Below are 21256 nucleotides of genomic sequence, written 5' to 3'. Positions count from 1 at the left end.
AACCAAAGCTTGAAAAGGCCCAGAACAACTAAACTTATTTTTTTGAGAAGACGGGGTCATAAATATTGATTGTGCGGAAGTCCGCATGCTTAAATTGACTGAAAAATAAAATAAAACAATGTGGTTCTGCCATTCGATTGACTTTGGATATGAGTTTCTCGGAAATTAATGCACTGTGCTGCGCTGCCACTCCCTACCTAAGTCGCCGACTCGTCGGCTGGAGACGACGACGGATGGTCGCTGCCGTCTTGTGCGGCGTTGATTCCGCCCCTGCCAACGCCTCCAAACAGCTGCATCTTCGAAGTATCTGCGCGACCGGAAGGAATCAGCTTGAGCAGCAAAATTGGGTATGCCGGTGCCAAGAACTCGGTAAGACTGAGCCCCAGATCCTTGATGATCAGTGTTATGATGTGCTTCGGCGGGAACGGATTGGGAAACTCGGGGATTGGATCGGCAGCCCGATAACTCAGCGTCTCGTCGCGCTTGACATCCGTCGACAGCTTGATTCCGGGCGGGGCTATTGAGTTCAGAATGTTGGTGCGCGCATCCTTGATGGTCTCGAGCGCCTGTGGCAGCCGAACCACGCGGCGGCGCTTGGGCGGCAGCGTCCCGTCGTCCTCGTCGTCGGTCACCGCATTAGAGTCCACGGGCGAGTCAGCCATGTCAAGCATCGACGGATCCATAACATCATGCTTTAACACGTTAAAGTTGTACGGCTCCTCCAGGCACAGCGTCGGGTCGCTCAGAGCCTTTATACCAGAGACAAACATGTGCAGTGCTGGCGCCCAGTGCCTCAACATGCGCAGAATGTTGAAGACGTTTGACAGCCGCGCCTTTGAGCGCCAGTTGATCATGGGGTCGCAGTTGCGCAAAAAGCTTATGTACACCACCAGCAGCTCGAATATGGTGAATATGATTGGCGACCCGAGCGTGTAAAAGTTGAACCGGCATGAGTACGCTGCCTGGATGATACTGCACAGCGCGTTGGCGGACTTTATTGCTTGGATGCGACACCCGTGGAAGTACATATTCATGTGGCCCAAGGCCTCGGTCACAGTGCCTGGCGACGACTTGGAGTCGTAGAGATCGCGAATCCCAAAGCTCATTGTGGTGACGTCCGGTGCCGGCACATCCAACGGCTCGCCCAGCATCATCTTCATCACAAAGCGGTTGGCCCGGACAATAAAAGTGTGGTATGTGAGCAGCAGCATAATGATGTCCTTGAGCCGCGATGCTCGCAGGTCAATCTCACGCGGCGTTGCCGACGAATCTGGCCGGATGACAGCGAGGTAGCCGTCCACCATCTTGCTGTCCAATATCAGCTCTGGTGGCAGCGAGTAGCGCCACATGCGCATGCGCTCCTTGTACACCCACAGGCCCTTCAGAAGTTGTCCGATCTCGATCTTGCCGCACCGCGCCTGGTCCTGTAGCACAAAGAATCTCGCAAATACGACTAGCAGCTGCTGCATGTACGATCCGCTCATAGTTGCCCGGTTGAAGCAAGGTGAGCCCTCGGGCCGATTTCTCATAAACTCGGCGTCGCTGGGCCCGCGGAACCGAATATTGGGCCGGCACTCGGAGTTGGCGCCGAACCACGAGTTGGGTGGGATCATCTCCATCAGATCCACGTCGTACGGCAGGTCGGACGTGTACAGGTCGTACGTCTTTGACGAGTATTCCGGCAGTCCCTCGAGCCCGTTGACAAACGACACGTTGGTCTCGATTAGCATCAGCGACATGAGCTTCCACAAGAAACATTTCCAGTAGATCGCCAGCAGATACTGAAACCCAAAGCTCTCTTTGTCGGCTGCTGCCACGCCGTGCCACGGGTAGCTGTGACCGACAAACTGAATACGGTGCATAACGTCCAGCGCCATATCCACGTGCACAGCCATCTCCTTGTACCTGGACGACTGAAACTCGTATCGAGTGACCATGCACAGGCCGACTGCACCCCAGATTGCCGAGCAATCTTTGATTTTCGGAACCTCGTTCAGCGCCAGTTCGTAGCAGGACTCGTCAATGTGCGACGGGACCATTGCCTTGATGTCAAGGTCGGCCACGCTGCAACGAATAGTGCTGGAGATATGCCCGTAGAACACAATTCGCGGGAGCACGCCCTTGTGCAGCATGTGCCACAACATCTCAAGGTTCATCGACACCATGCCCATTCGCGGTGCTCTAAACGTCTCGCGCATAATCTTGTATATAACGACCGGCGACGGCTTGCCGGGTATTGATGCGACGTACTCCTCCAAGATTGGCGGCACAACGATTTCATCGTTTGCGAGAGAAATTGAAGGGCCCGGTCTCTCCATGGCGCCACGCGGCTTGTTTGAAATGGCCTTGCGTTCATAAGTCTTTTGCGGCTTTGGTTTTATCTGGCGGTGGCTCTGCTGCTGCTGCTGATTGGAACTAGTACTGGCAAAAGCCGGTATACTCAAGGGACCAGATGGCGGGGCATATGTGCTTACCGGAGATGACAGTGGCGATGATCGGTCAATGCCAGAGAGCATCCCTGGAACTATTTCAGCCACTCCGGTCACCGGGGAGCGCGGCTGAGGCGGCCCAAAATTCGTGCGAATATAATCGATGGGCGACGCTGGCAACCGGAAAAAGTTGGAACTGCCTGACACGGGTGCTGCAGAAGGCGCAGCCGCAACACTGGGCAGTGAGGGCCCCGGATGGCTTATATTGCTGTGAAGGGTCTGCGAAGACAATGATTCCAAAAGAGGCCCCGGCCGCGGCACGGTCGGCGACATGGGGAAGCTGGCTATATCCGGTGTAAGCGCGTATGTGTTCGGCTCTTGGGTGCCCGTGCTGTTTCTGTCGGCACCAAAGGGAGGTATGAGCTCGTCGCTTAAAAAGTCCTGGGACATGCTGCCGATGCTGCCGCTATCCATTAGCGGATCGGTGAACCCCACGGGCATCCACTCGTATGCTGAGTTCAGGTGGGCCAAGGCTGCCATATCGCCGAGATTTGCCAGCATGTTGGCCTCGGTGTTGGTCATTGCCGACCACTCGGGGCCGGACAGCGGAGTGGCGGAGCCAGCCAGCGGGGTCATGTATGAATTGACCATCTGAAGCAAGTTAGCCGGCGGTGGGTTCGATGAGGGCACCATATCAACCGAGAGCAGCCGCGCCAGGGCGTCGGCAGAGAATAGATCGCCGGCAGCGGCATTGCCAAGATTGCCTGTGCTGATTGGACCCTGTGTGGCCGCTGCTGTTGTTAGCTGCGACGAGATGGCTGCCGGGTCAGAGACACTGGGCTTCACATTCGAGAACATAACCGGCGTCGACAGTGTGTCGAGCGAGGATTCTGGCTGCACCTCGAGCTGTTTCTTGAATCGCATTGTGCGTCGGTAGCGGCAAGGGATATTGTGGCTAGTGCACCAGGTACATGAAGGGCGGTCTCCAGAGCACTTGCGCTTTTTATGGCGACAGCGCTCGCACGAACGCAGAAACGGCACCGTTTGAGGGTCGAGCGACATGGGTGTAATAAAAGTGTATTGTGTGCGTGTATGTGTGCGTGTGCTTAAAAAAATAGATAGATAAACGGACTTAATAGATATACACACTTTGAAGAAGGTCAATTTTAATGCGTGCAAAATGTGGGGCAGCGAAAGTACTTGCAGCCAAATGAAAAAATTCCTCCCCTCACCCGTTTGAGATAGAAAAATTGAAATCGAATGTTTTCTATCTCGCTCGTTGCACACGCTTTATTTTTTTGTTTATCGTGGTTTTCGTTTTTTTCTTAAACCAAATTTTATTTATTTATTTATTTTTTCTGCGTCGACCCGAATGTTTAGTGTGGCCGGCCAGACTCCATTCGGGAAAGTTCGCAGTGCGGGCAGCTGTTTGTGCCGATGCCGTCGCCGCCGCTATCACGAGAACCACAAGGAACTGGCGAACATCCCCAAGGTATCGTGGCGGAGCGGGCAACAGGAGCAGCCAAGCTGGCTATATCGCAACGACCAAGACAATGACGAACAGCCGCCAAGTTACAAACTGCGCGTCGGTCCCCTGTACGGCAACAGTCACGCCATGTACAGCAGCACTGAGCGCAGCGCCAAAACCATTCCGCGCCTAGTCCCATTTGCATCCAATCTTTACAGGGCGCACATGGAGATGCTGCACTCTCGCCAGGGCGTTACATTTAATCCGTGGTCGCTTCTGCTAGAGCTTTTGGAGGATCCGCGCCTGTCGCTCAACCCGCGATACAACAGCAAGCTTTTAATCGCTGCGGGCCATCTTGGGTGGACCACGCCGCAGAACGTGATGGCACAGCGCCCGCTACTAGCACAATACCTGCTGCGATCTGAATGCCTGGCTGTCAACGCACGGTATGCAAAGGGACTCCCCGATAGCGTGCTGTTTGCTCAGGAGTCGGCTGACAAGCACGCAGCCGTTGATCTGACGCCAGCGCAACTAACGACACTCTGCCAGACGCAGTGGCCGCGGTTTATCGCGCAGAAATACCATAGCGCAATGATCGAGCCAATAACAGAGAAATTGCAGCGGGCGGGCAACGGACTGACGTCTGACGAATGGAACAGAAACTGGCTTTGTGCCAACATAAGCATGCTTGAGCTCCAGTCTGCGTATGTGAAGCAGCGGACTGTATTTAATCGGCGGATGGATGCGCGGGACCAGAGTCAACGGCTGATCCGCGGCTCGCTCGAACACGCGCCCGGTCTGGCACTCAACGTGGTCATGAGCTGGGGCGGCGACTTGCCTGCGATCCTCAACCCTTACAGCATAATACGCATGTGCTGCGAATTTTTTGCCGACAAGGAGACAGCCAGAAGGTCGGTGTCACAAGCGTGGCAGATGTATGAAATGCTTGTCTACCACAACCCTCACTTGCCGGCGCCTGCCTTTTTGAGTCAGACCACGGCCATGCCCGCGGGTCGCTACTGCGGAGAGCAAGATGCCTCGCACTCGGCGGCATCGCTGCTGTTCCGCGCGCTGGAATCCTTCGATAGCTGGGGAGAGGCCACACGCTCGCTTGAAACACTTTACAAGGGCCAAATGTCGGATTCTGATTCGAAACCGGACCCGGATCAGCAGCAGCCTTTGCTCACAGCGTCGGATCACAAGCTTGTCGAGCGGTTCTTCAATCTGAAGCTTTTACGCAAGCAACTGCAACCATTATGAAAATACATACAATTTATTACTAGCGCAGCTTTCGCGCAGTTTGCTCGCTGAAACTTATATTTTTTTGAAATACGAACATAATTGCAATTTATGCGGTCAGACCGCGCACGCGCAGATCGTATTGGACCTCCTCAATCTTCTTAATATCGTATTTGATCGAGTCAAACCTGCGGCGCAGCGAGTCATTCTTCAGGTTTAGCAGCTGGAATCCCGAATACAGCTCCGATGCGAACGTCGAAATGGCCTGAGGTCTCTTTACATCGTTGACAATGACCGAATTGACAGCCAGGCGCGATAGCTCGCTGAACAGCGATATGACGCCGTGCAGGTACTCCTCGATGGTAATGACAAACTCGGTTATCTCGCCATTGGTCACGTTGACTTTTTGGCCAAGGTACTTTTCAATGTCCTCGGGGCTAGCGAGCCGCGCGTCGGCCAGGTACACGGCAAAAATGACCAGAGAGCAGGCGGTGTTTACGGCGTTGGACCACATGTCATGGTATTTGTAAAACGCCGCCGGCCGAATCAGTTTGGCCAGCGCGCTGATGTTCTTTTTGATCGCCGCAAACTGTGGGGTGATGGCCTCTGTGATTTCATGGGTCTGACTCTGCGGCACGGCGTGCGCCTTGGCCAACTTGGCCGAGGCGAGGCGGCATGTCTTGTTTAACTCTTTGACTGCCTCTCTGACTTCTTCAAACAGCGACGTCTCCTGGTCGAGCCTATCTTGAAGATCAATGAAAATCTGAACGTCCATGTTTAATTCTCGATAAGCAAATATAAAGTATGTTTAGGGTAAACAAAAGAGTGGTGTGGTTTTAAATAATAAAAAATCACGCCGATCCGATGCATATTGTTTTGTACGATGGTGGCTTTTCTGTGTGTATGGGTTGCTATGGCAGGGATTGCGGGGCCCAATATGTGTGTGACATTCCAATGCAAATGAGGACATTATATGTTGGATTTAAACTTGTGCAACTATATCGTAATACATTCAAGTTTCTCCCTATGTATTTGATCCCAGCTTGCTCTGTTACACATGCATTTCGCCGCTCTTTTTCTTCCGAGTACAAATACCCAACTCAATCCTGAGCAGAAATATGGCCGCCACCACAACTACTGCTTATTTCGCTTTGAGAATCATTATTATTTAAAAAAAATCCCTCGCAAGACATTAATAAACATGACCGTAACTGTCGTCACTGATAAGAGCCAGTTCGACAGAATCCTGGAGCAGAGTCCCAAGGTCGCGGTCGACTTTACCGCCCACTGGTGTGGATCGTGCAAGGCCATGGACCACGTCTTTGAAAATTTCTCGAACGAGCATTCCAATGTTACCTTCCTCTCGGTCGATATTGACAATGCCACCGATATTGCTAAAGAATACAAGATCAAGTCGATGCCCACTTTCAAGTTCCTTGACCATGGCAAGGTGGTTGATGAAGTTGTCGGCACCAACAAGCACGAGCTAGAGAGATCCATGGATAGCTTTACGTCGTAGACATTACAAATTCAGCCTGTATATCTACCTTTTATTTCATAAATTTGCTGCGCACGAAATGTAGAACCTCTCAGAATGTTGGTTGCGATCACGCTACGGCGAATTAATTACTAATTCGGCGCATTATTTTCAGGCTGTGCCATCACCTAATCCGCCGCTTTTTGTCAATGAAAAGTCGCGACATTTTCTGAAATCTATCAAACGCTTCTCTTTGAGCTTCCCCGATGACAAATCTGCACGATTTTGAAGAAAAATGTGAGACAGGCTTTTTTAGATACCAGCCTTGAACCAAGCTGCGCTGGCAGCTAAAATCTGTTCAATGTGGAGAACAAAGCTAACTCGTATCAACAACAATTCCCAAAAAAATTTACTTTTCTCTTCTCTGTATATTTTTTCATACTTTTTGCACACCTTCCATACATCTTTTTTTCCATTTAAATTTCACAAATCCACAATGTCCACCCATATTAAAAGCGTTGAGCAGTTCAACACCCTCGTCAAGCAGTACCCCAAGGTCGTCGTCGACTTCAAGGCCGTCTGGTGCGGACCCTGCAGACTTATCTCACCGGCCTTTGATAAGCTCGCCATCGCCCAGAAGACCCGCGTGGAGTCTAACGGCGCCAATGTTCCCGATGACACCATCTTCCTGACTGTCGATGTCGATGAGGTTGGTGAGATTGCCCAGCGGTTCAACATCACTGCCATGCCCACCTTCAAGTTCCTTGTTAACGGCCAGGAGCACTCGGACCTCGAGATCTTGGGTGCCAGCAAGCCCAAGCTGGAGGCTAGCGTGAAGGCATTGGCCACCAAGTCCGTGTTTGCCGCCAAGCCCGTCGAGGAGGAGAAGCCTGTTGCCGCTGAGGAGAAGCCTGTTGCTGCTGCTGAGGAGAAGCCTGTTGCCGCTGCTAACCAGGCCGCCGCTGAGGAGGCTGCTGCCGCCGCCCCCGCTGCTGCTGAGGCCGCCTAATCGCGACACCCTCCCATTTTGTGCTCAAGCATTGCACATTTATTTTACCCTTACGTTTTTTCACATAAAATAAAATAATGTTTTTTGTCTTGTCATGTGTAAATTATTATTCCACGCCTTTTCTTGTGCCCCTTAGACTGCTGCCGCTGCGTTGTTGTACTTCTTGTGCTGCGTGTGCTTTGCAGCTTGAAGTCACATTGTGGTTGGGGATGAGGGGTGAGGGTGTGCAAGGATTTAAAAGCATAAAAGTTCCCGCGGCTCAGTCGCAGCAGCGGAAACTACATTTGACATGAAATTTCGTTTTCACTTTCTCACTTTCTCACCATCGAATTATTTTTTATACTTTGCTTGTCTTTATTTTCCCCCAAATTTGCACTCTATCCAAATCGTAATCCTCATCTAATTACTCGACAAACAGCCATGGACAACCAAAGCAACAACCGCGATAGCTTCACACAAATCCCGTATGGCGATTCGAAGCCGAAAGGAATTCTCAAGAAACCCTCAGATTCCCTCGAGAGAGGCACACAGTAAGTGTCGTTTTCTGCCGCTTCTAGTTTTCTCATGGTTACCAGCTATTCACACTGGCAATTGCAGTGTCATTCGGTGAGTTTAAACTGTACCGCGCGTATGTCTTCACTAACATTTATGCTCAATGTTTTCCTGTTGTTATTTTATACTAGTTTGCGCTGGGACGAGGAGAACATCAGAATTACAGAGGAGCAGAAGGATTCCAAGATGAAGGTGGATGAACCCAAGACGCCCTACATCAGATACAACCCCGAGCTCGACGCCGATTTGCAAGAGATGGAGGACCTTAAGCTGGCCTCAGAGATCTCATCGCGGTCGTCCTCGGTGGTGTCGTCGCCCAAGCGGGCACAGGTTATTGCACCGTCAGATTGGGCGTCGGACAGCGAAGAAGAGTGCTCCGAGACCGAAGGCATGAGCGAAGCCGATAAAGCCAAGCACGAGCGGTTCCAGAAGATGCGCCAGCAGCACTACCACCTCGAAGGCCAGTACGTGCACCGGGACACTGATGACATTATGGACTCTGACAACTCGCTGAATAGCGATGATGACGATGACAATAGTAGCGACGATAACTGTGAAATGGAAAGCGGTCGGAGAAGTTCCAGCACTGGCTCTAGCTCACACCAGCGGAGTAATTCTATAACCAGCTGCAAATCCAACCTACACGTCTCCAAGGGATTCATTGAGACTTACGGCAGCGATGACACCGAAGGGGCACCTCTGAACTTTTCTACCAACGTCGACGAAATCAATGCATCCAGTATGGAGCTGTGACGGACACGACACATTCATAGCGCCTTTTTTCTTTGCTTTTTATTTTTTTATAAAAATATTCATTCATTTCTCTCTTTCTCTTTCTCTCGAACATATACAATTTCCTAGGTGGCTTCTTCCTTATATTAAATATGATACAACTGATAACTGTGAGCGCTAAGCGAATGCTCTTTAGCCTTGGCGGCTCATCGAGTGGCTTGGGAAAAAAGATCGGTAGAGCGAAAATGAAAATGAAGAAAAAACAAAGAAAAAATAATTATGCGGGGCCAAGATTAGCAAACTTTTTACCCATTGACTGGCCATTGCTGAAAGAGATTGTGTCCTATTTCTCTTCTTTTTTTACTTTACTTTACTTTTTTCTTTTTACTTTTAGTAATTGGAAAGTATTTCAATGTGCGCACAGCCGCTGAAAAGGCCTCTCTACTGCCGCCATTAGCTCGTTTTTGTCGGTGTGTCGGTTAAAGTCCTAGTTATTCTCTGCTTTAAAACCTCCTTTCTCCTTTCTCTTCTCTTTTCTTATTTTCTTCATTCATACCTTTTTTCTCTGCATTTTCCAAAAACTCACTTCATTCAATCATACCATTCGTGACCAAGAGCCACTTTGTTGCCCCTCCTTCCCATTTCTCCCTATTCCACTCCCACACACATTATTTGTACATTTAGTATCATAAAAACATCTACACATCATGACCAGAAGCAAGCACTCGAAGAACAGACAGCAGGCAAAGAAAGCGGCCGCAAAGTCCAAGAGTTCTCAGAAGAGCCCCTCTGTGGAAACGGTGGTATTGGATACACGCACTGAACAAGCCAACCCCAATGCATGCAGCGTGAGTGATAAGAATCGCCCGGTCCCCAGTGGCTATGTGCCCAGGGCAACGAACGACGACGAGTGCATTGTGTCGGAAATTGTCTCGCTGTCGGAAAACGTCTTGCATGAGATTGTTCAAGCGCTGAAAGAGGACTATGGTCTGGCAGGTAATTATATTGCATCCACTCGTTTGGCATTAACTTAAATGCTCTGACAGTGCTTTAGTTGCTCTGTTTTTTTTGCTTTTTGTGGATATACCGAGCGCCTGTTATTAATCTCGAAGAAATATTTCTCTTTTTATTTTCTAAAGCTTAGACGAGGCGAGTATCGATCCTACGATAGGCAGTGACGCGGGCGTTATTGGGCAGGATGATGAGCTAATCGACGAATTGGCCGCAAAGGACAGGGCGCGGAATGTATCACCCGAGAGCTCTAGAGGACAGCAGAGGCAGATGAGCTACAACGAAATGGTCAGAGAAAACGCGAGGCTGCAAGCAATGGTTATAGAGCGGGATTACAACATCATGCGGCTCCAGTATCTGGTGTCAGCACAGCAGCAGGAAATACACATGGCACACAGCCAAATAGCACAGCGCGACGCATACATGGTCAACGAGATCCGGCATCTGGCGAGTCGCCTACCAGTGCCATCGGACGTGCATATGCTTCTCCAGGGGCTTCAGCGCCAGTACGCTCTGCGCGAAGAGCACTTTGCATCAGTTGAAAAGGTGCTGAAGCTGGAGGCACATTTGTGGCAAGAAAAGTTCATCATAGCCGAAAATCGTGACTTGGCCAACGCAGAGGCAATTCACAAACTTACTGAGAGCGCAGACACACGGTGTGCCGAGGTGCACAGGCTGAAGACTGAAATCGCCTTGTATAAGCAACAGGGCATGGTCGCCAAGCAACGGCTTGAGCACTGTGTCCTGTTATTGGAAACGCTGGTTGGCTGTAATAAGGATAGGCAGGAGATGGACACTGTTCGTATCAAGGAGCTGATGGCCGATGTTGAGGATCTGTCCAACATTAAGACATCGATGATGGACTATGCGCGCACAGCCATGATGAAGAGCCACAAGCTCGAGGATTTGTGCCGGGCACTGCAGATGCAGCGGAATGAGTATTTGCAGAAACAGAAACACGAGAATCTGACTAGCACTGCTACCGCTGCATCCTCAGCTGCCGCTACATCTATTGTTGCTGTTGCGTCTTCTGCTGTTGCTGCTGCGCCCCTAGCTACCGCTGCATCGTCTTCTGATGTGTCTCCGTCTTATGATGCCTCCTTGTCTGCATCTTCTGCTGCCGCTGCATCATCTACTACCGCTGCACCCATTTCTGCACCAATTCTCACAACCACTCCTGCATCAATTCCTGCATCTTCTTCGCCTGTGTCTGTGTCTGTATCAGGTTGGAACCCGTTGACGCCATCGGGCAAAACCCGTGCCTTTGACTACCATTTTGAGTCAGAGGGGCCGGTGGTCGACTTGGAGCCGCTTATGTCGCAGATTCTGGCAGAGCACTCTCTCGGCAACTCGCCCCACCAGTGCGTCGTTGTGGGCCAGTCGCCACGTGTCATTCGAATGCCTCGTCGCCTTCATTCCTCGACCAAACCCGCCTCTGACAGCACTGCGCTGTTGCCCACGTCTGACGTGTTCCTTGACGTCAATGATGGCGGTGGCGACAAGGACTCAGCGTCGCAAAGCCAATCGATCAGCCCACTATTCGTCACAGCATATTCGACAGCATTTACGTTTTCGTCTCCATAAAAAAAGCCAATTTTTTATTTCAACTGTGTATAAATCTATTTGGCGCTGTGCGTCCTGTTTTGAAATAAACATCAATTTTTTGGGGGTGTTTAGCTGTGCGTCCTGCATGCCATGAATGTGCTTATGCATTGTTGAATTGCGTGTGAGTGTCGGAAGCGCATTTCGGATCCGTGTTTTTATTATTATTTTTCTTCTGTTCGCACCTTCCCTTGATGAACAATGCACATAAAATGTAAATTAATCGAGATTATTTTATATTTATATTTTTACTGCATGAGCAACTGTTCTTTATATAGCGACGGACGATTCAAAGGAAAGACAAGTCATTTGATATCGAGAAAACAATCCAGCAATTGCATACACATTCGAATAAAAAAGAATAGGTTTCTAGAAAAACTGTATCAAGCAATCATGGATATTGCTGATTTTTCTATTTATTGTTCATTGTTCATTGTTTATTCGCATCAGACAATTAGTAATGAGAATAAGTGCGACAAGATAAAAACATCCTCATGTTGGAAATAAGTATATATATTTAGAAAAGGGAAAATCAGCAAAGCACTCCCTTGTCTTGCCATTAACCACGTGGGGGCACTCAAATGTATTATGTTAATTGTATGTAATTGTAATTGGTATTCCCAATTATCATTTTTTGGTCAATTATAAACATCGATATTTGTGCTAAAAAAAGTACAGTATTCGACCAACTGTGAATTTTTTTCATGATTAGTAATTGGAACAAAATAAATGTTTCCAATATCATGAGAAATCAACGAACTTGATATTTCCTTGCAACGAATAGTTTTGACAATTTTTTCACATGACTGAAAATAAATAAATAAATCTACTCGCGACAACACTATGATATGCATATGAGGAACAATGAGGCTTTCCAGTAATAAAAATTGCGTGCAAATCCGAGTTTCATTTGTTTTTCTACGCTCCCGTTGGATTTGCCGAGTTTTGTGACCATTTCACACACGCAAATATATTTTGCCGAGTAAATACCGCGCGTGTGCCCGAATAACAAAAAAAAGCTGGGGGTTTCTATTCCTGGTTGATTTTTGATGATGAAACGCCCAATAAAAGATAAACACAGGTAATCCTGTCTGGCGCGAAGAAAATCGCAAAGTCTTTTATTGATTTTTCTGAAAAAAGGATATGTTTCAAGCAAAATACTCCGAGCATTTACCGCCTTTAGTAATCGGGGAAATAAACATTTCATGCAGCACCCATACAAAATAATGAAAATAAACATGTACAATTTTACAAGCGGAAAAAGAAAGAAAAATAATGTTTCTAAGTGGACCACTCAGAATAGTTTGATTTTGCCGAAGGCAGAAGAAAGTCCAGACCAATGTTGACACCATTCCCCAAGGCATCAGACATGTTGGCGATCAATGGCGACGCCAACATGGATGCTGTCGTTTGGCCGGCATTCAAAGAGCCAAACGCGCTGGTCGCGGGGGGCCACATTTCAAAACCCTGCGACTGCTGGGCCGGCATAGCGACCAAATATGAAGACAAAACAGACTCGGCCAACGGCGGCGTGCTCGGCATTCCTGTGCAAAATGATGACGTGGACAAGGGTGGCGAGTACATGTGCGAGGGCACAGATATAGTCAGCTGCGCAGGCGATGTAACGGTGCCGCTGGCAGCAGACGCAGCTGCAGCCAAGAATGCAGCGGTCGTCTGTTGATTTCTGTTAAAGGCTGAGACAAGCGTCATCTGGCTGTGCTCGTCGTCACCGTACATGGCTGGCGACTGGACCATGGCAGCGGCCGCAGCATAGTTGTTCTGATATATGAACTGGTGCTGGTTGACCGAGGTGGGCGACATCAGGAGTGTGGATGTGGGGCCGGTGAGCATCATGGCAGAAGAAACTGAATTAAAATCAAAATCCTGTCCATTCAGCATCATATGTGTCGGCGACATTGATATAGGCAAGTTCATTGTGTAGGAGCAGCTCGCCGGCATGTCATTGGCTGCTGTCGCTGAGGGCATTGCAGCCGCCAAACCACCCATGTATGACAGCCCGTCAGCCACCAAGCCAGAGTCCTCTCCGCCACTCATCAAATCAACCGGTGCCAATCTATCAAACGCCGCCGGCAACATCTGGCTATAACCTATTGCGGGCGAGGGTGATGCGCTCACATCGCCACATTCCATGGCAACCACTAGCTCACCCGGTGCCAACAATGAGCCACTCTGCCTCTCGGTCTGTATTTTCTTCAGCGCGGAAATGGCAGACATAGCCCGAGGCCGCTGCTCGGCTGAACTCCTATTGGCAACATCCAATGACCCGCGACTGCGCCGCACACCACCCTGGTGTCCCGAATACGCCTGGCCAAAGGCAGATGAGCGTTGCTTTTTACAGTGAGTCGCCGCCTTAATCTCTGCCGACTTGCGTGCTGGTTTAAAGAACCGGGCGGTCGGACGGTAGACGCAGTGTTCTCCCTGGGCCTTGCACCGTGTGCATGTGGTTTTGTGGCCGCTGCACTTGCGCTTCTTGCGTCGGCAGTTCTCGCAGGACCTCAGCAGGGGAACATCTTCGGGGAACGGGCTTTCGGTGATGGATTGTAAGGTGTGTGTGTCGTTTTCGGCGGCAAATACTGCGGATATCTCGGTATCCATCTGCGGGCTGTAATGCAAAGAGTCTAAATCTGAACAGCTCATTGCCGTGGGTATCTTATGTAAATGTTTATGAAAAGAGGAGTAAAAGAATATGTATAATAAAAAGCGTTGGTATAATTTGATAATAGTGATATATGTACTAAATAAAGATATTTGATAGTAGCCAAAAGCAAAAGCAAGAAGAAAAGAGTGGGACGAAAGAAAAAAAGAATAGGAACAAGAGGGGGCGAGAAGATAAATAGGAGGCGAATGCGTGAGTGAGTGTGAATGTGAGTGTGAAGTAGCTGTCGATGGATGTCGAGACTTTAATGTAATAAAGGGGAAAGGGGAAAGGAATGTGAAAAGGAGGCGTATTAAAGTGACTTCAGTGTTTGGGCGAAACCAGAATGTACCTAAAATTTTCTAGAACAAGAAAGAGTAAGAGAAAATATAAATGAGAAATTTTGATTTTTCTATAGAATGATAAAGAGGTTTTGTGACTTCAATGCCAAGACGAATGAATAAAAATAAAAGAGTGCGAAAAATTAGTGTGATGGGCACTGATGTCGCTGCACACGACTAAAAATTACAATATTTACTATGTTGCTGGGATTTATTGTGACCGTTGCTCGTGTGTGGTTGAATGATAAAAAAAGTGTCGAGTGTCGAATGCAAAAAAATGATCGATATAGAGGCAAGCAGGGTGAAAGTGGCTGTTTAGAGTAGCCTTGGCGTTTTTTGTTATGCACTTTGTTTTCTGCTGCGTAGCACGATTACTAATCCGTGTGTATTTACAAAACACTGACACGTAGGACTGGGGGTAAGAAAATAAAATAAAACCCAAAATAGTTTTTTTTTTCCAGGGGCACAAGAAATCAACACGCCGATAGCAAGTATAGTTTAATATAAGCTGAGACCAAGGTGCTGGGACTTGTCTTTTATTATTATTGTTGTGGTGGCGGTGGTGGTGATAATAGGTAATAGTGAAGGGATATATCTAATGGGTGTAAAAGCAATAAAAGAGGTGAAAAGCAAAGAGAATAATGGTGCCTTAAAATGAAAGTGACAAAAAAAATAGAAAAACGTAAGGATGGGGGACCCCTTATAAACATGCTATATATTTTAGCGGTTTTCACACCAACTTTGAAACTAAAGTTGTCAGCCTGTCGTCGTCATATTTCTCTCATTGAAAAACGTACAGAAAAGAAGCGGGCGAGTGGGCCAGGAGTGATAAAAGTGGGAGGGGGAGGTAAACAATACTGTTAATTGAGTGTGTAGAATACCCACCCCCATCCTGCACGCTAAAAATAATAGGGGGCAGCGCAAAAAGGAAAATTGTTGGTGGGTTTGGACAATAAGCACAGAGGAAAAGGCTCGGATTTTGCAGCACAACTCCGAAAGCCGTTTCCATTATTTGCTCCTCTTTGATTTGCCAAAAAGGGACACATAATTGTGTGTGGGGGGGTTCCGGCGAGAGAAGAAAAATAGAATAAAGCATGCTCTCATTTTGCAGAACAACTTTTGTAGCGCCACTTTGCATTGTTCAATTTTTGCATCTTTTTCTAGGCATGCAAGCCAAAAAATAAACAAAACGCATCAAGTGAGTTGTACTATCTTGCCAATATAAAAGCATGCTGGCAATAAAAATGTACTGATCTGTGGCATGATAGAATGGCAGGCGTGCAATTGTAAATATGCGCCTATTGTGACGAAAAATAATAAAATGCCTTTAGCACAATACTTTCGTCATATTTGCTTACTGCAATCTGATGGGTTTTTAACTAAAGAAAGACCGGCGATAGGGGGAGGTAACATATGCTCGAAAGATACTTTCTGTAAAGGATGAACCCCGCTATGCGTTTTGTTACCGCTTTCCTGCAAGATACACTGTCACTTTAAAAAAAAACACCAAACACGGATTTCCTTAAATCCATTGCAAAAGTAATAAAAAATTGAAATCCGTGAATGTGATGTGTGCCATTTGAGGAGAGAGTGAGACAAAAAAAGGGGGCAAGAAGTAACAATTTTATATATCGATACGATTAGACAAAGTAATCTCCGCAAGAGTGCTAAGATACTCAGATCGGACCATTGATAATATATTGATAGTAAACATTTGTGGTTTAGCCGCATTCTATGCTGCGTATCAAATTAAACTTGCGCTACACGTGCACCTCGGCCGCCAAAAAGTACAAATCAAATTAACGCCTTGCTGAGCCAACCGCAGACTAATTTCAGACTGATAACCTGATGGCGGTTCATGCTCAACCAAAAATATGTAAAAAGCCGGGATTTTACTACCAAAAAATACACTGAGAGATAAAGTTTATCAGCAAATGAATTTGGATCCGTAAAAATCCCATTTGTTTGTTGAAAAACAAGTCAATTGCCCTGGTTTATATTCATGCTCTCGACCAACTGCGATAAATGGCTGTTCTTGTCAGTAAGCAGGTTGTCAGGCGTGTCAAACTCTGCCATCTGGCCGTGGTCCATCACCAGGATGCGGTCGCTGTCCATAACAGTGCCTAGGCTGTGCGCAATGGTCAACACAATTCAGTCCTTGAACTCACGGCGAATGTCATCCTGCATGGTCTGGTCGGTCTTGGAATCCACATTGGCTGTCGCTTCGTCCAAAACGACAATCTTGCGCCGCCAAAGGGGTGCTCTGCAAAGACTGATGAGCTGCCGCTGCCCGACGCTAAAGTTAATTACATCCTCTTTCACCCACTTTTTAGTCCGACAACCCCGACCCACGGCCCCTTGTCGGAATACTCACCATTCGGGGGTTTGTCGTACTTCTCTGTTGGAATATCAAGAACGTCGCTGATTTGGACTTCACTAATCGCAGCCCAGACCTCGTTGTCAGTGTACTCGTTGGCTGGATCAAGGTTGTCGTGAATGGTACCCTTGAACAGCGCCGGGTCATGCAGAATGATGGCAATGCGCGATCGCAGGTTGTGAAGCCCAGTGGTCGAAATGATAATGCCGTCAATCATAATCTAGCCGCTGGCTGGCTCGACCAAGTGCATCAGCGCGTATGCGAGTGAGCTCTTGTCTGCACCCATGCGCCCAACAATGCTAATCTTCTCGCCGCCTCGTGCTGAAAGGCCGAGCCCCTTGAAAACAGGACCCAACTCTGAGCGGTAGCGCATGCTGTAATTACGGAACTCAACCATTCCACTCTGCGGCCAACCGGGTTCTGGCCTTGCATTCTCGATGACTGTCGGTGCCTCGTGCTCCAACTGTTCTATATAAATGTAGTAGCACAAATGTGCTCGAACTTCCTCCTTAAATCTGCTGAACATATGAATTAGCGAAAATACTTGGTGGGACACATTCAGTGACAGCGAAATAGTCACGTCGACCTCTCCAGCAAGCACGGGAATATTGGTGTACAGGCGCCGTTAAATATTGAAGAGCAGCGCGCTGCTATTAATGAGCTCGACGCAGATTGTGGACATTATCTCGCGTGAGCCACTCAGTATGTTGCAGGCGTAGTTGTAGTATATCTGGGCGGCCATGGCGGTTCTAAAGCGGTCCAGGTAATAATCTGCACGCCTGTGAATCCGAAGCAGAGTCCTGTTATGAGGCAACAGTTCGTCGAATTTAGCGGAATAACCACAAAAATACTTTTCTTCTAGCTTGCGCATAGTTTGGCTCAGTGTTTTGGAAAATACCTGCGACATGGTGGCTACGCCAACCAGCGGCAAGCACAGAAGCAACATCATTGGAGATGTCTTGATAACGTGGAGTATAGAGGACGCAGTCGAGATACCATTGAACAATAAACGGTTATATAGGGTCTGCAGAAGGTAACTGGTGATCATAATTCGGTCGTCTATGAACATGCGGATAAGCTGAAAGTGAGAGAGACTTTCGACCAGTGTGAGTGGCAGCGAGAGAATGACGCCGATAATCTGGCGGCGCATTATATTCAAAGGGGGCTTTGTCAAAACCCTGTCTCTGATCCAATTTTCCAAAGACCCCAGCTGCATGCGGCCGATTCCTGTGAGCGCGTTGACAATCAGGTACTTGCTCATAGACTGGCATATAGTGTCTGGGTTATTATCGACCATGAGCTCAGTGTATAGGCTTTTGACGTAATAGATCGCGTAGACGTTGGTGAACTGAATCAAGACTACAATGGCAACAGGCATGTATCCGCTGAGCTCCAAAAATTTCCACAACTGTGTCAATTTAAATGGTGGAGCTTCCAACCCAGGGTGAATGGTAAACTCTCCGGATTTGCCCTTGTCGTCGTCGTTGTCTTTGTCGCCATCACTGCCAGACAATTCAGCTTCAATAGAAATATCTGGCTTTGTCGACAATGCAGAAATGTGCTCCTCTGTGTTGACAGCAGACACAAGCTCAACCGGCTGCTGCTCGGCAATCTCGGCATGCCCCTCAGTAAGCTTAATGTCCTTGCTGCTTAGTGGCACCGGATTCTCGGCGTGGGTAGCCAGAATGCGCGTCTTGTCGCCAATGATGCCGCCTGATGCCAAAACACGCTCGACGATGAGACGCTCGACCCGCGCATCGACAGTCACAAGCAAGTCGTCAAAAATGTAAGCGTCTGCCTTCAGGTACAGTGCCCTATAAGATGATACCTATTCAAAACAAAATAGAGCACACAGAATAATTAACAAAAATGTACTTTTTTTTACATTGCTTATGTTGCATGTATGGTACACGTTTTGCTGTAAATATTTCAATACTTACCTTGCTAGTGCCAGTTGCACCTTTTGATCGCCGGACAGGTTAGTACCATTGTGGCCAATTTCTGACATATCACCAGCTGCAACCTGCTCGACATCCTCGGACAGAGCGCAGACTTCAAGCACCTGATGCATCCACTTCTCGTCGTACTCAGCGCCCATGAGCACATTCTCGCGGAAGGTGACGTTCATAATGTATGGCTTCTGGCCAACGTAGCCAATCTTGCCATACACGCGACCATGTCCGCCGACCACAGGCATCTCGCCGCACAGTCCCCGAAATGAGTGACGACTTGCCACCTCCAATGCGTCCGATTATCGTTACAAACTCGTCGGCCTTGGTGCACAGCGTGGTCGGATCCAATGCAAGCTTGTTGTCGCCCCCAGCTTAATATACAATTGTTGAGCTCCACCGCAACGCTGTCCTTAGAGGTATTTGGCATGTGCATAATAAAGTTTGTATGCTGAGCATCGGCAAGTGTCTGTATAAAATACACGCCTTTTTTAACCGAGACGAATGTTCCCCCCGGCATAGGTTATTGTCCCAGCAAAGTACGTCAGAGAACTAATCGAGTCCACCAGCAGCACAATATTGGCGTATGATACTGATTTATCGGATGCGTTGCCGAAAAGGATAATTGTCAGTGCTGCGGCGATCTGAGAAGTCGCAGATCCGACAAGGTTGATGCCGTAACTTGCCACATACCAGAACATCGGCGGTGTGTACCTTGGCAAATCAGACTACGACCTTACATCTATGAAGTTTTCTCAGGCGTGGAACTTAATCGCGCGGATATTGTTAACTATGGTGTAGAAGGATTCCTGGAATTTGGGAATATTGGTCTCTTGGTTCAGTCTCTCCAAACTCATAAGCTTTTTGTTGACCAAGTGAGAGAGTAGCTGGTGAGTGAGGGTTATGAGGATGGGAATGAGAACGTGCCAGCCAATTTCTCAGTAGATAATCCAAATAGTAAACGACTGGGAAATCGTCGAGCTGAGTATGCTGCTGAGACTGCTGATTCCTGATGAGATGTCCCAGATCCTACTATCGAACCCCCAAGTGTTGGGAACATCGCAATGCGACGCCATAAAGAACTCTAGCGTTTTTACATAGAGCAGAAAACGCACTTTTTTGTTTATCAGATGCCCTGTAGCCGATGAATATTTTCTGGCAAAGGTAGTGAGGGACAGAAGCTGCAAGACAACAAGCAACACAGCCAGGCTCGGGTAATCGATTGCGCCTGGGCTGCCAATGTTCGCAATAATGCTGACAAACAGGAGTCGGCGCCAGTGATATGCAATTCCAACAAAGGTGTCGGCAAAAACCATCCTGACAATACTTTTCCACTCGGCCAGGAAGGGTCCGCGAAGGACAAAAAACCTATCTGTGCAACAAAAAAACTGATAATATAAAATGGCATATTTAAAAACAATATTACAAGTATTTAAAAACATAAAAATCAAGCGTGCTTTTTTTAAAATAATGTTCTTACCTCTCTGCATCGAGTTGAATACTGCATTTCTGCTGTGCTCATAAAACTCATTTTCAAACCTGTTAGTGTACAAACCACTGAGGGCAAGCTCACGGCTGCGCGCAAGCCTGGCAAGAATAAACCCATCAAGCGCAAGTACGCTCCTGAAATGATGCACGAGTTTATGTTTTTGCTGCGAATCCAGTGCATTCCATGCAAGACAAAAGTGAATGGCTGCGCTGGCCGCAGTTGCCGGCAGGGACATTATTAGCGGTGACTGGATAAGCCGGTAGACTCTGGCCATATGGAGGCAGGCAAGCATATCGCTGCCGCTGATGGTGGCCGTGATATCCAGATAATGATAGAATGTTGAGTACGCAATGAGGGAAACTGTAGCAGACAGGGAAGCGGTGAAAATAACTGGGCTGGTGGATGAGCTTTGGGTTACAAAAAGAGTCCCGTTGACAATGCTTAATGCAATCAGCGGAAGCACGGGCTCGGATTTTCGCTGGGTGGGTTTAACGCTGAGCATTGCCACAAGGCAGGCCATTGACACAAATGTACCGATTGTGACACTGGCGTTTGCCGAAATGAAATCGACCACCATTTGATAAATTTGTATGTGATTATAAATGTTTTTATTAAGGAATAGAGTATAAAAAAAATAGACTTTGCTATTTTGACAAGACAGCCGGAAATTATACCAAATAATTCTGTTTTTTCTTCTTCCATGGGTAAAAGAGAGACGTTTGCAGATAATTTCTACCCAACAATCCTGAACTGTGGGTCATAAACAAAAAAATCAAGAATATTCAATAAACCTTCTTTTTATTGCTGGTGGTGGTAGTAGTGGTGGTAGTAGTGGTGGGGGAGGGGGTACTTTCACGCGCAGCTTTGAAAGATTACCGAGATACTATGCTGAATAGGGGATAGTGCCTGGTTCCACACATATATT

General features: G+C 47.9%; 10 protein-coding genes across 10 annotated transcripts; 6 read left to right on the top strand and 4 right to left on the bottom strand.

The window, feature by feature from the left end:
• Positions 1-51: 51 nt before the first annotated feature.
• BX661DRAFT_178574 (uncharacterized protein) lies at positions 52-3607 on the bottom strand. The gene has a single exon (XM_051534952.1). The coding sequence runs from the start codon at positions 3489-3491 to the stop codon at positions 198-200; it is 3294 nt and encodes a 1097-aa protein (XP_051393923.1). The 5' UTR covers positions 3492-3607; the 3' UTR covers positions 52-197.
• A 106-nt stretch (positions 3608-3713) lies between these two features.
• BX661DRAFT_178573 (uncharacterized protein) lies at positions 3714-5194 on the top strand. The gene has a single exon (XM_051534951.1). It carries the CDS (start codon positions 3802-3804, stop codon positions 5155-5157), a length of 1356 nt encoding a protein of 451 aa, XP_051393922.1. The 5' UTR covers positions 3714-3801; the 3' UTR covers positions 5158-5194.
• BX661DRAFT_178572 (Translin) lies at positions 5195-5962 on the bottom strand. Its single transcript, XM_051534950.1, has one exon. It carries the CDS (start codon positions 5909-5911, stop codon positions 5246-5248), a length of 666 nt encoding a protein of 221 aa, XP_051393921.1. The 5' UTR covers positions 5912-5962; the 3' UTR covers positions 5195-5245.
• Positions 5963-6141: 179 nt separating this feature from the next.
• Positions 6142-6704, top strand: BX661DRAFT_178571 (thioredoxin-like protein). The gene has a single exon (XM_051534949.1). The coding sequence runs from the start codon at positions 6194-6196 to the stop codon at positions 6653-6655; it is 462 nt and encodes a 153-aa protein (XP_051393920.1). The 5' UTR covers positions 6142-6193; the 3' UTR covers positions 6656-6704.
• A 291-nt stretch (positions 6705-6995) lies between these two features.
• On the top strand, positions 6996-7701 carry BX661DRAFT_178570 (thioredoxin-like protein). The gene has a single exon (XM_051534948.1). It carries the CDS (start codon positions 7110-7112, stop codon positions 7620-7622), a length of 513 nt encoding a protein of 170 aa, XP_051393919.1. The 5' UTR covers positions 6996-7109; the 3' UTR covers positions 7623-7701.
• Positions 7702-7906: 205 nt separating this feature from the next.
• On the top strand, positions 7907-9184 carry BX661DRAFT_178568 (uncharacterized protein). Its single transcript, XM_051534947.1, has 2 exons — positions 7907-8152; positions 8306-9184. Exons 1-2 carry the CDS (start codon positions 8043-8045, stop codon positions 8925-8927), a joined length of 732 nt encoding a protein of 243 aa, XP_051393918.1. The 5' UTR covers positions 7907-8042; the 3' UTR covers positions 8928-9184.
• Positions 9185-9613: 429 nt separating this feature from the next.
• Positions 9614-11501, top strand: BX661DRAFT_169358 (uncharacterized protein; the record flags this gene model as incomplete). Its single annotated transcript, XM_051533513.1, has 2 exons — positions 9614-9902; positions 10051-11501. The coding sequence occupies 2 exons, from the start codon at positions 9614-9616 to the stop codon at positions 11499-11501; spliced, it is 1740 nt and encodes a 579-aa protein (XP_051393917.1).
• A 1299-nt stretch (positions 11502-12800) lies between these two features.
• Positions 12801-14177, bottom strand: BX661DRAFT_196712 (uncharacterized protein; the record flags this gene model as incomplete). The annotated part of the gene is made up of 1 exon (XM_051538068.1): positions 12801-14177. One exon carries the CDS (start codon positions 14175-14177, stop codon positions 12801-12803), a length of 1377 nt encoding a protein of 458 aa, XP_051393916.1.
• A 2186-nt stretch (positions 14178-16363) lies between these two features.
• Positions 16364-17009, top strand: BX661DRAFT_76834 (uncharacterized protein). Its single transcript, XM_051539469.1, has one exon. It carries the CDS (start codon positions 16519-16521, stop codon positions 16939-16941), a length of 423 nt encoding a protein of 140 aa, XP_051393915.1. The 5' UTR covers positions 16364-16518; the 3' UTR covers positions 16942-17009.
• Positions 17010-18436: 1427 nt separating this feature from the next.
• Positions 18437-19090, bottom strand: BX661DRAFT_160963 (P-loop containing nucleoside triphosphate hydrolase protein; the record flags this gene model as incomplete). The annotated part of the gene is made up of 2 exons (XM_051533307.1): positions 18437-18707; positions 18834-19090. Coding segments are annotated over 2 exons (528 nt in total), but the record flags the coding sequence as incomplete, so codon positions are not given.
• Positions 19091-21256: the final 2166 nt, after the last annotated feature.

This window comes from Kickxella alabastrina, assembly GCF_025024165.1.
Source record: "Kickxella alabastrina strain RSA 675 chromosome Unknown BX661scaffold_4, whole genome shotgun sequence".
NCBI classification, from domain to species: domain Eukaryota; kingdom Fungi; phylum Kickxellomycota; class Kickxellomycetes; order Kickxellales; family Kickxellaceae; genus Kickxella; species Kickxella alabastrina.
The sequence above is the reverse complement of the archived record's forward strand: the minus strand, read 5'-3'. Positions and strand labels throughout refer to the sequence as shown.